Source organism: Leptinotarsa decemlineata, unplaced genomic scaffold (genome assembly GCF_025532065.1).
Source record: "Leptinotarsa decemlineata unplaced genomic scaffold, Ldec_3_MD MMD2_tig00003335_RagTag_RagTag, whole genome shotgun sequence".
In the NCBI taxonomy this organism is placed as follows: Eukaryota; Metazoa; Arthropoda; class Insecta; order Coleoptera; family Chrysomelidae; genus Leptinotarsa; species Leptinotarsa decemlineata.
This window is the reverse complement of record NW_027412587.1, coordinates 3873363-3887001: the sequence shown is the minus strand read 5'-3', so window position 1 is coordinate 3887001 and position 13639 is coordinate 3873363. Positions and strand designations below refer to the sequence as shown.

At 36.0% G+C, this 13639-nt stretch overlaps 1 protein-coding gene across 1 annotated transcript in view; it reads left to right on the top strand.

Moving 5' to 3' along the window:
• LOC111513582 (death-associated protein kinase 2) overlaps positions 1-5800 on the top strand; it is an 88729-nt gene extending 82929 nt beyond the window's left edge. The window contains 2 exon segments of the mRNA XM_074177967.1: positions 4761-5077; positions 5080-5800. Of these exon segments, the coding sequence (XP_074034068.1) occupies positions 4761-5077; positions 5080-5648 (886 nt within the window). The 3' untranslated portion in view covers positions 5649-5800.
• Positions 5801-13639: the final 7839 nt, after the last annotated feature.

The following is a 13639-nucleotide window of genomic DNA, read 5'->3' as shown; positions in this document are numbered from 1 at the left end:
CTGATTGTATTTATTATCAAAATTGTAGAGAATTAAATTCTCTACAATTCTTTCTAGAGGGCAGCGCGAGCGCAGATTTAAATATTATTTGAAATCAACTGGTTGTCCCGATCGAAATCAGCTCATTTAAGGTTTATAAATTATTACTTAATGAATAATTATAATTTTTATTTTTTACTAACAAATAAATTACATTTGAATATTTTTTTCAATAATTATTTATTTTCAATTAAGTAATAATTTATTTAATAACCTGCCCGTGTACTATTATATAGTAATTATTCTTTAATAAATAAAAATGAATAGAAAATAAATGAAATTAAAAAAATATTTTTATTAAAAAATCTCATTTGATAAATTTGTGAATGTCAAAATTTAAAAAAAAAAAACAGATAAAATAAGTAAAAGAATAATGAGCTTTAATTTCAATTTTCTTCTTCATCGTCGTCGTCTTCTAGCAGCTGTAAAAATTCAAGGGCGTTATCATCTTCATTGTCATCTTCACCCAAATTTGTTTCAAATTCTTCCATGATTTCTGAATCAAAGGACCTATCTTCGTAAACATCGGTCTCATATGGTACAGTATTGAGACAAGCTTGCCCATTACACTGGCCACAAGCTAATGAGCATTGCAACCCCGCTATCCTGCATCCACATCTTGAACCACAACCATTTTTGCAGTTACAGAATATCTTATTGAGTGACTTTTCTGGAGTAGGTGGTAAAATGGTCATGATAGGTTCTAGAAATCCGTTACGCATTGTCAAACCTTATTCCTGGGGTTCCAAATCATGACCTAACTCTAACCAAGTTTGAACTTGGTAATAAACACGATTAAAATTTTAGTGAGCTGCTCCACTTGTTGGTGGGATATTTGATAATTGCACAGGTTTATTGAGCTTTGTTAGCTTGATATATTGTCCATAAGGAAGAGGATCGAAAGTATCTATACAGACTTTGGAGCATTATAAACATCTAATAAAGTTTGCACTCCATTATCAAATAATCTTTGAACCGGGCAGTTTTCTTCTTCAAATGCTGCGGCAAGTTCATACAAAGTAGATAGTTTCTCGAATGTTCTTCGCTTACAGCGTGAAGGAACAAAATGTTTTTTTAAGAACTTGAATATTTGTCAAAACTCTTAGAGGAGTATATTTCCGTTTTCACATTTGCTTTGCCAACTTTTAAAAAAAATTCTTGTTCAAGAGAAGAAGTATATCCTTAACGACTTTTTGAAATACAGGAATGAATTGCATTATTGAATTCATAGATCGGTTCATTCATGAAAAAAATGTTTAAATATAATGTATTTGTCAATAAAAAATGAAAATTATTTATTAGTATTTATTAAGTAATAATTTATAAACCTTAATTGAGCTGATTTCAATCGGGACAACCAGTTGATTTCAAATAATATTTAATCTGCGCTCGCGCTGTCCTTTATCTCAAAAACAATTCAACGTATGAAAAAATGTTTGAAACAATAGTTGTGGAGAATTGAATTTTCTACAATATTGATAATGGATACAATTAGCATAAAACCCAGTGGAAACGAGATATTGGCAAAAAAACGTGCAGAAAGTCGGTTTTTTGACTTTTGACACCCAAGTTGCGGCAGCTGGGTATGCCAACTTTCCGAAATACAGGCCTAAATCGACCTGAAATGACCGGACAACTAGGTCACAACGCGGATGTACCATGTAAGGCATAAGATTCAAAAGCTCAAAATTCACAATGGCAACTAATTTTATTTTGTGAACTATAATAACTAATAAGAAGTGTTCTAAAATTTCATTACATGTCCAAAAACAAACACTGCCCCCAACACTAGAACTGCAACAATCTTCTCGACTCCATTACATGTCCAAAAACAAACACTGCCCCCAACACTAGAACTGCAACAATCTTCTCGCCTCCATTGACAAGCAAATTATACACGATACAGATGGAGCTAATATACAGATCATTTTTTAGCCGATCCCACTCTTGCCATCTCTGAAACCGTGATACCTACAAGGTCGATTAAATTGGACAAAAGTTTCCTATTCTGGAAAACTAAAATAATTTCTTTTCAGATCGAGAATATCAATGGTTGTTTATAAAATATTCGCCAAAAATTAGAATTCATGAATTTCGTTTTTTATATAAACCAATTTGCAATACGACGTTTCGTTTCTTAGATTTCATCATCAAATTATTTTTTTCAAATACGGACGTGTATTGTAATACTTAGCTGAATTTGTAATTACAGTAGCTACAAAAATCGAATAAAAAAACTAGAGGTCTATATTTTTTTATATCATTTAAAATGCAATATAGCAATAGTGAGATCAGCTAAAAATACGGCAAGGCATAACCGCCAGGGAAAGACCTATTCACAAACATTCAAAATCACTTCAAAGTCGTGAGGGGGTCAAATTTTAACCCAAAAACCATTGTAAATCCTATCCTCAAAGCGAGTGTGAGTTCACCCAACTTGTACTTCTGTAAAATTTGATTGGGACTTGTATGATGGTTCTTGTATTAGGTTTACCATCCATTTGTTTTCACTGAGCTTGCTACCACTATATTTTTTTAAGTACCGGATTTTATTTCTATTTCTTTTTATTTTAAACCGATATATTTTCGGTAAATTTTGTTACAAATTGGCCAACGATTTTTTCAGAAAGTATCTGCTAGGTTAGGATGCTTTTGATTAATTGTGTTGACAACCTGCTTTCAACATTCATTCATGATTTTCATAATAGAGTTCAATAGTTTCACTATACACAAGGCATACATGTCCAACTAAATATTTTGGAAACTTTTTAAACGGTAAAAACTTCAAATTGTATGAAGAATTTGCCTTTAATATTCAGGATGGATTAGATGACATCTCAACGTAATTTTTAAGAAAATCTGCAACGAAATCAAGAAACCACTCACCATATTAATCAATAAAACATTTATAATTGGAAAGGATCCATCAGCACTAAATGTAGCAACTATTAGACCTATCTACAAAAAAAGGGAGAAAGAGACATAGAAATCTATAGGACTGTATCGATCTTAACTGCATTTAAATAGATCTTTGAATGAGCAATATACACTAATGAGCTACCTAAATACATTAGAAATAATAGATGAAGGGCAACATGGATTTCGATCAGGACTATCAACGGAAACCGCTTCATTTGAATTTGTACACAAAGAAATCGAAAAGGGACATACAGTAGTCGGCATTTTCTTTGACTTGTCCCGAGCATTCAACACATTGAACCTTCAGTTCATCGAAACTAAACTGTACAATATCGGCATGAAGGGACAAACCCTTTCACTAATATTCTTACTATATATATTAACGACCTAAATCTACCAGGAACAACAATAAAATTTGCTGGCGATACGTCGGCAACAATATCCGGTAAAAACGAAGAAGAGACTATCATGAAAATTGGAGAGGTATATGAACATATGAAAAAATGGTGTTAGGTACATTTCCACAAAAACAAACCCAAACTCACACCGTTGACAAAGTTTCTGGGAACTTCAGACTCAGACTTCAAAGTTTCTTGGGAACCTCAACTAGACTACATATGCAAATTTTCGAACAGATCATTCTTCGCCCTACTAAAACTAAAGCACACCATACCACTACCACATCTAATAACATCTTACTACGCCCTTATATACCCACATATCTGCTATAATATCATACTATGGGGACAGGCAGTGGAAGTAGAGTGTTTATAATACAAAAAAAATTAATACGTCTCATATTTGGAATAAAGCCACAAGAAGCATGCAGACGTGCTTTTAAAAGCCAAAAGATCCTCACATTGACATCGATATATATACTAAAATGTAACATATACGTCTACAAAAACAAAGAAAAATTCACACAAAAAAGGGAGTTCCACGATTATCAAACAAGAACCAGAAATGAACTAGTGGTTTCCAGGCATCGAAGCAGAATCTATAAAAAATCACCGCATTATGCTTGAATAGAAATTTTCAACAAACTGTCAACTGAGGTAAAGAAAGCTATATTCACCACTCAACAATTTCAAGAAACTATTGAAGGAATTCTTGAATGACAGTTCTTTTCATAATTTCAATGAATTCTTAGAAATTCAAAATGTACAAAAACAAAAGGGTTACAATACAATGTAGACAATAACGTTAACTTCAATAAGAACACCATCACCACATCAAACATTCATCATTATTATCAGTTCTTCATCTTGTTACTAATATGCAGTTATTTTATCATTCGACTTAACCTAGCATCTGAGTATACTTAATTATCTGACTTGTCTATTGTCAATAACTTGACCTGAAGACCAATAAATGAATTTAGAATTTTTGATTTGATAGGTCTTATTCAAAATTGATATATTTTTCATTTTTTTATAACAACCCTGTTCGGGGGTTAGGAAAGTTTCAATGGTCTCTGTGTCAAAATTTGTCCCTGTTACAAACAAACTTGTATTGTATTTGAATATTCCTGAAAAGTTATTTTTCTGGCACTTACATCTTGCAGTATGTTTTCAATGGCTTACTCTGAACAACAGTTTCCTTACAGAAACGCCACCCACAGATTTCTCATTTTCTACTTCATTATATACGTCGACTAGGCACCAGACAAAGACCCAAATTAGTAACAGTTTTCTCATCACATCACTAACTGAATCTCACGACCGACTAATTTGGGTTTTGTTTGCATGCTACCGCATCTACATTGTAATCCACTAACAGGGTCTTTGTCTGAATCTTTGCAGCGGCAGACTGTCAGCAGAGCAGTGCCTAAGCCACTGCTGGCTCAGGAGGAAGCAGAAGGTGCCTCGCACGCCCAGCATGGAAGTCACCAAAGACAACCTCAAGCAGTTCGTCGAACGGTGGAACGACCACCCCAACTCTCCATACGTCTTCGAAATCACCTCGCACATCATCTCCCCCTCTATGATTCCCGCGGGAGGGCGCTCGCTGTCCGACTCGAGTCAGTCCCTGCTGGGAGACTCCCCGTCTCCGTGCGGCTCCCTGGCGTCCTCTCCCGGGTCGGACAACGCGTTCACCACCAACGTTTCGGAACTTCTGCCGCCCCTGTGGAGCACTTCAGGCGAGCGTCCGACAGCGCGGGGGTCGTCAAGACACAGGACACTGCAGAACGCATTAATCTAGCTGAGGAGATCAGGAAGCTGTCCGATAAACTCTTCCAGCTTTCCAACTTCGACACAAGCCTCACCAACTCCCAGTGCCCCTTCGATGGGGAGGTTTCTAAGAGCGTGCCCATAACGATAACGGGCGTCAAGCACAAGCACGACGAGGCTCCGGGGATTCCCTGGCGGCGCACCAAGTTCAAGATGAATAGCTGTTCCAGAGATGTGCCTCTCGCGGCCAGGAATATCCACAAGCAGTCCGGCAGCCAGTTTTCGACGAAGATCAACAATCTCACCAGCCCAAATGGTACCAAGGATCTTCTCCTGCAGTTGCTGGAGCACTGGGACGGCCCCACAGTTCCACGGATGAATAACAGGCATGGATCGATCTCTTCGGAATGGACGGAGAGAGACACTTTGGGGCAACGCACTATCAGCTCGATAAACACTTTCTTCCAATCTAGAGCCACCAGCAAAAAGATCACCCCGTTCCATTTCAATAAGAGTTAGGCGTGATACCGGAAGTGATTCATATTATTTGTTGATTTATTATGCATTTTTATTTGTATTTTCCAATGTACTTATGGGACCATTTATTCGATGTTCGTCAACGTCAGTGTCATTGTTGTGAAGCTTGAATAAAGTAATTATTGTATGTTTAATTTGTGTTGATCGTACATATCCACAAAGAACTGACTCAACAAGGTGTAAGATAAGTTCAAGATGTTCAGCGTCTTCCAGATTCATTGAATTAGTGTAGTCCCAGGAAACATTTGAATATCGTATTCAAATAACACTTTACTGGGGTATTAAGTACTAACTAATAATTTCCATCATGCTTTTATATAATCGTATAATTTGAATCATAATGACTTTTACTCTCTGATAAATTTTAACCTATTGAATTTACTGCATAATACATTTTTACAATACTAGGAATGAACTGTATAATGAATTCGAAACTACCGACCTCATTTATTCATAATTGAACTCGTGTCCCTTTGTCAAACGAATTGCGAGAACGGAATATTCGATAGGTAATATGTGAAGCATACTATTGATTTCTGCTATTTTATGATGATATGTATGTGTAAATAAAATATGGACAAAGTTTTTTGAATGAGAAAACCTATTCAACGATTGCAAACCATCTTTTGTCAGAGGGGAACAACTGCTGTCACGATTACTAATGGGTGTTTTTTATAGAGGTATAGAAGTTTAAGTTGGCATTACTTTTCAAGATGGCGACCGATTTAACAGCTGTCAAGTGATTTATTCATTTATTCTCAGTTTGGTTTGGCAATTCATCATGAATAGACTCACGCCTGAACAACGCTTGCAAATAGTGCAATTTTATTTCGAAAATAATGGTTCTGTGCGGAAAACGTATCGCGCACTACGTCCATTTCATCGTCGACAAAATCGTCCATCAGAGCAGTTAATTCGATAAACCATAGAACGTTTTCGCACCACGTTTACTCTTATTGATAACTCGCATCCCCAGAGACGCCGTATGGTGCGTACAGAAGAAGCTCTTGCTGATGTACAGCGTAGCATTGAGGAAGACCCGGAGGAGTCCATCCGCCATCGAGCACAGGAATTGGATCTGGGTCCATCCACTTTATGGAAGATTTTGCGGAAGGATCTTGGTTTGCGTGCTTACAAAATCCAACTCGTGCAAGAATTGAAGCCAAACGATCATCAAGTAAGGCGTAGATTCGTCGAATGGGCCCAAAACGAGATTACCGTTGTTCCCAATTTTCATAAGCAAATTTTGTTTAGCGATGAAGCGCACTTCTGGTTGAATGGCTACGTCAATAAACAAAACTGTCGCATTTGGAGTAAAGGTAATCCTCAAGTGTATGTCAAAACACCGTTACATCCACAAAAACTGACTTTTTGGTGCGCTTTATGGGCTGGTGGAATCATTGGTCCGTACTTTTTCAAAAACGATGGTGGCCAGAACGTTACAGTCAATGGTGATCGGTATAGAGCCATGATTACTAACTTTTTCATTCCTGAATTGAATAACCATGATGTCCAGGAGATGTGGTTTCAACAAGACGGTGCAACATGCCACACAGCTCGTGCCACAATAGATTTATTGAAAGACACGTTTGGTGACCGCCTAATTTCACGTTTTGGACCTGTGAATTGGCCTCCAAGATCTTGTGATTTAACACCGCTAGACTACTTTCTGTGGGGCTATGTAAAGTCATTGGTCTATGCGGATAAGCCACAAACGCTTGACCATTTGGAAGACAACATTCGCCGTGTTATTGCCGATCTACGGCCACAAATGTTGGAAAAAGTCATCGAAAATTGGACGTCCAGATTGGACTACATCCGCGCCAGCCGTGGCGGTCATATGCCAGAAATCATATTTAAAATGTAATGCCACAAGATTATCATTCGGATAAATAAAATTCATGTCAATCGAATAATCCATCGTTGTTTTATTGCAACTTAAAGTTCTATACCTCTATAAAAAACACTCTTTACATACGGCATTTGGAAGAGAATGGTTCAAAATTCAGATCCTACCGACAGGTAAAAAATCAATAGATTCAAGAATCAGAATCAATGACCAAATAGATTTGAATAATTCCGCTTTATTGAAATTGTTTTGTAATGATGAAATTAGTAATTAGGGCGATTTCAATTAAGGTAGTTTTGAATTTTTTATACCTATGTCCAGTTTAATGAGTTTTATATATTTTATGTAAGTATGTATTTCATTTGCCAATATCACACGGTATAGTGTTTTGACATTTCCTAGAATGGTGAACATTTATTAGGTAGAAATTTGTCAGGTCTGAAGAAATTATTATAAAGCGAAACACGTGACGTGTCTTAAACTGTTGAGGAATAATCTCACAATAAAGTGTAATTTGACGTTATATCGGATTTTCATCGAGTATCAAGGCTCTATACTAGCTTTAGAAATATGTAATGCAATTATGCTGCAAAAATGGATTTCATCGATCATTCTGGTTTTCACTTTTTATTTGTACATAATAATAGTACTATAAATGTTTCTGAAGTGAAACTCATTTGTTTGGACGATGTACATGCCTTCTCTTGACTGGACTAATTACTTGATATTCGTTTCAATCGCTACTTTCGCACAGGCACCACTCTTAGAGCACCTTGAGGATGTTCCTGTAGTGCTTGTGCTCTGTTCTATAAAACAGTTCAAAGAGCGCAATTATTCCTGAATTTTAAATAACTATTGTATAGTTAAAACATACAAAAAATTTAAATAATATGTGATAAAATTAATAGAATATGCTACTTTCTTTTGCTATTTTATTGCTAATTGGGTCATCTGACTTGTCAATTTCATCCGAGTCTTCAGAAAACACTGAAACTTGTTACAATCACAATTCCTGTAACATAAGCGCCATCTCTTCATTCACTTCAATTCTTCAATACACCATCCCAAATATTACTCAAAAAGTTACTTAGATGTATCTTTTTGTTGGAGCTTCTTTCGTGGCAGATATTTCATAATCATAGTCTGGGCCGTCGCCATGGGGGGATGGGGGAGAAGCTTCCCCCCCTGCTTTTTCGACTTGGGAAAAAGTTGAGAAATTTTGGGTCGTGAAGATAGAAAAAAATAATACTAAATAAATAAATAAAAACTAAAAAAATAAAAATGAGAGAAAAGAAAGGGAGAGGTAATAAGAAAAGGGAAAGGACCAGGACAAGGTTGGGATTTTCCAACATGCATAACTTGGGAGACCCTTACTTTGAAATTCAGAGTTGTTTGAAAACTTCAAAAAAGTTTAATTTCTCCCAAGTAAGAGAACAGTCCACAAATTTTGAAGTGACAATTTTACAAAATTCACAACTTTTCGCTGTTTTTTCGACTTGGAAAAGTTGGGAAATTTCGGGCCGTGAAGATAGAAAAAATAATAGTAGAAAACAATAAACACAATATTATTTAAATGCTGTTTCTTTTCATTTGTACATAATATGCCTATACATGGTAGATATGGTGGAAGACCAAAGATCTTGGTCTAAAGTAGAATAATTCCCATTATTATTTTTATAATTACCAAAATTTATTTTTGTTTATGTATACCCTAACGGGCATAATCATTATAGTAGTAACGACTCCCTCGGCTTTCATTTTTTCGAAAGTTGGTAAATTTTGCTGGTGGGATTGGGAAAATTTGGATTCCCTCCCCTTCTGGTTTTTCTTTTTGCTACGGCCCTGATCATAGTATTTTACTCTCATACCAGACTGAAATCCCATAGAGATGTTTTTGGTTTCTTTCTCGGTTTGAGAATGACTGCTTGTTTTTTTGTATTCAGATATACATTTGTGTTGTCTCATTTCAGTTAACACATTATTTTCAAATGGAGGTTACTTATATTGTAGATTTGATGAGCTTTTTGATTGATTTATTAGTTTCTTCATTAGGAAATCATTTATTTTCAAAAACTTCTGAACTGTATTCGTAGTAAGTTGGTAGTCCTGATCACGAATCTGAAAAAATTTTGAGCCTATTTTGCCCCCTAATATGTTTTACCGTAAAAATGGGGTGTTCCATCGCGAATGGCGGACAGTGTATATCACTTTGGCCAATCCCATTCAGATGGTAGGTGCATTTTGAGCATTTCCATCAGTCCTGAGAGTTTCATCGTTCTACCATTTCCATGTCATGTGTCATCGATAGAAAATGTTGTACTATATACAATGATGCTGTTAATTTTTTCCAAATTATAATTTTTTTGCCTCCTTTCAACTCATTACTATATGATGTCGTTTTCTTTGCGAATTCAAATTGAACCGAAGCTCTGCAAAAATAGCCCAAAACTTAAACCAAACATTTGGCAATGATAGTGTCAAATAACGAATTGTTCGACGTTGGTTTGCGAAATTCACTTTAGGAAATTTTAGCCACGATGATGAGCCCCAAAGTGGTTGACCTTCAGTGATTCATGACGAGGATTTGAGGCCACAGGTGGAGACTGTCCCATCACAAACTGTGTGCAGATGGAGAAAGAACTAGCCGGTGTTTCATGGCTTAAAATTTATTGAAAAGGTTGAAAAGCTCGACAAGTAGGTGTCCCACGATTTGAACGATCAACAGAAATTGTCACGTTTCAAGGCCTGTTCTTTTTTGTTTTTGCGCAACCAAAACGATCCTTTTTTTTTATTCAAATCGTCACGTGTGACGAAAAGTGGATCCTCTAACACAACAGGAGACGTTCAAGACAGTGGTTGAACACTGATGAGCCACCTAGGAACTTTCCATAGTCGAAACCCCACCAAGAAAACACCATGGGTACTATATGGCTGGTGTGACTCACTATTATTTTCTGCAGCCGGGTCAAACCATTACAGCAGAGTCCTATTGTGAGAAAATTAACGAAATGCACCCAAAAATGTTCTGCTTCACCCACCATACTCCCCAGACCTCTCGCCAACCGAGCAATTTGATAACTTTTTTACCGGTAGAACCTTCGCCAATCAGAACTAGGCAGAACCAGCCATCATCGACTTCATAGAATCCCAAGCACACAATTTTTATGCTGATGAAATTAATCGACTTGTGTTACACTGGCGAAATAGTACTGATTTTAAATTCACTGAGATATTACTTGCTCAAATTGGGCTCATAAAAACTTTGAAACAACTTAATAGAATTTGCAAGCTTCCAGTCCAGAAGGAAACTACAGTAATTAAATTTTAGATGTTTTTTCTGAAGAACTCAATGTTCTGATTTATTTCTTCAATATAGACTTCAATGAGGCCAGACGGGGAGAAAATATAGTTTTGAATTCATCCTAATTTGAAAACTGACTCCAGTAAGCTAGAACACCCCCAAAAAGGCATTTCACTCGTATACCTCAAGTGTGATTTCATAACTGCATGATATGCAGTACTTTCTCTTCAAGTGAGTCTAATTGCATAGCAGCCCAAATATAATTTGCTTTTCAGATTTTCAATGTTATTCTGAAATTTCAATCCTTTATTAATGAAGAGTCCCAGAAACTTTTTCAATCTGCATTATCGACGATTTCATTTTGAAAAGGTAAATAACTCAGTATGCATTTTGAAGAAATCACCATCACTTTACTGACACTGAATGAAATAAGGTTGGAATCACCAGCGGCAGCTCGTCAGAGGAAGCAAGGGAAGCTTAGCCTCCCCATAAAATTTGAGGCTATTCATCTCAATAAATTAAAAGATATTGACAAATAATTATGATTATTTTTTTTTTAAATGCTTGGGTACCATTACTTTACCATTAATTTTTAATATAATTACATAATATGCCCGAAAAAACATTATCACTCACTACGTAGTACGTACCACACTGTATCAACAAACCTCAAACGCACTGCCCATGAACGAACAACGAATAAACCATCAACCCGAAATAATAAATGCCATACGTGGCAAGGGAGCCAAGCCTCCTACCGTTTTAAAAAACACAAGCTTCGCGAGGCCGATCCAAGCAGCGCCATACGTCCCAATTTGTACTTTTAGTTGCAGACATTATAGTGTTAGAGGAGGCTAGCCTCCAGTTGGTCTCCGTCAGTGTACGGCTGCGTTTGTTTTTTATTTAATTATTCGGACGGGATGCCGTGACGGACCGGGACTGAAAAATATTTCGGTAAATCGTTTTAGTGTTTCTTGATAATATTTGTTATTTGTGTATAAAACAGGCTATATTGTATTATAGCAGTGCTTTTTAGTAATATTTTTAATGTGTTTTCAAAGTGTTTTCTTATCACACCAGCATTTAATAATTATCATGTTTCTAGATATTTTCTCCTGTATGTATGTATATGGGTTATATCCGCAAAAAGAGTAAGTTCACCAGATATAATTTATAATTTAACAAGTCATTATACAATGAAGCTGAGTGGTTCCAAAACCGAACCCTGCGGTATAATTGAAGTAAAAATTTGTGATGCACTGTTTGGAACCTTTGGTATAGTAATGAATATTACTGGAGTTTTTTCCCAATACCAAACCATTATTTCAACACCTCGACACGTGTTGTGATCATCTTGAAGGGGAAGATCAAACTGATCTTCCAAGAAACACGTGTCGAGGTGTTAAAATAACGGTGTGATGTGTGGAAAAAACTCCAGTACTATGAGATAAAAATAATCAGTAGTGGGGCGAATCCCGTGCTATTTCTCATCCTCTGAAATTCCCATAAAACAATGTGTTTGAATTTCATTGATATCACTCAGAGAATTGCAATGCTTGAATTATTTGATTTTCAGAGCTAGACCGACAGCTCAAGACGCCTTGCACCATGCCTGGCTGCATTTCGATACCGTGCACTCGGATCTGCAGCTTAGCAAGTCCAAGCTGAAGCGATATGTAGTGAAGCAGCGTTGGATCAAAGCCGTAAACACCATCATCGCCCTGAGGAGGATGGGAGCCAAGATCGACGCTGATCTAATACACAATAAGGATAACAACAATTCTTAAATCAGATGCGATTTTAACTAGTTTATACAAGAGAAAACTCGAAGTATGTTTTGAGAGAAATGTGTTACCACAAGTCAACAGGTTGAATGAATGTAAATATTTTTAGATTTCTTCCCCTAAGACATACATGGTTTCCATGAAGAAAAGCATGAAATTATTATTAGCTGAATACACTGATGGTAAAAATTCCCTAAGCACGACAATTTTTAATTCTAAAATGACATTTCACAAGCATACATACCTTTATAAAACCACCTCACACCCCCTGGAGGGACAGCAACCCCTATAAAATTATTAATTAGAGCGAAGGTCTGTGTGATTGCTTATGAACTAGGATGTTGAAACATTGAAAACATAAACAAAGCATTGAACAAGTTTTTTTTCAAATATTCCGATTGATTCGTTTTTTTATTGATTTTTGTCTATTTTTCACTCTCATCATTAAAAAATTATTGTTTATGAGATGCTGATAACAGAAACAGGGTGTTTAAAATTTACAAATATCGATAAACTGACAGAAATGACACTGGAGAAAACAAAAAAATGTTTCACGAACCAAGGAGTAAAGCGAGGAGAATTCATTTCATGAACACTATTCAACCTAATACTCAAACAAATAAAATAGAAAGTGAATATGGACACACAAAACATATTTCTGCATAAGGTCCGAATAATGGTATATGCAGACGATGTAACAATAAGAAGAAAACTAAGAAATAAGGGTTGCACATAATCAAAAGAAGACAAGACATATGGAAATAAGTGAAACATCAGAAAACAAAGAGAAGCATATAAAAACAAACCTTCAAAGGTAAAGACTACCGGAAAAAAAATTCAAGAAATAATCACCCAAGCAAACCTAACTTTTAGAAATGATAAGAAACTCAAAGGATAAAAACAGATTAACAAAACATCAATAAGGCCAGTCATCACATATGCCGTGGAAACAAGTGATGAATGAAAAAGAAAACTTAAAACAATGTTAGGTCCTTATATTCCTTCAGAAGGAGAAAGAAGATGAAAAGAAATGGAAAGG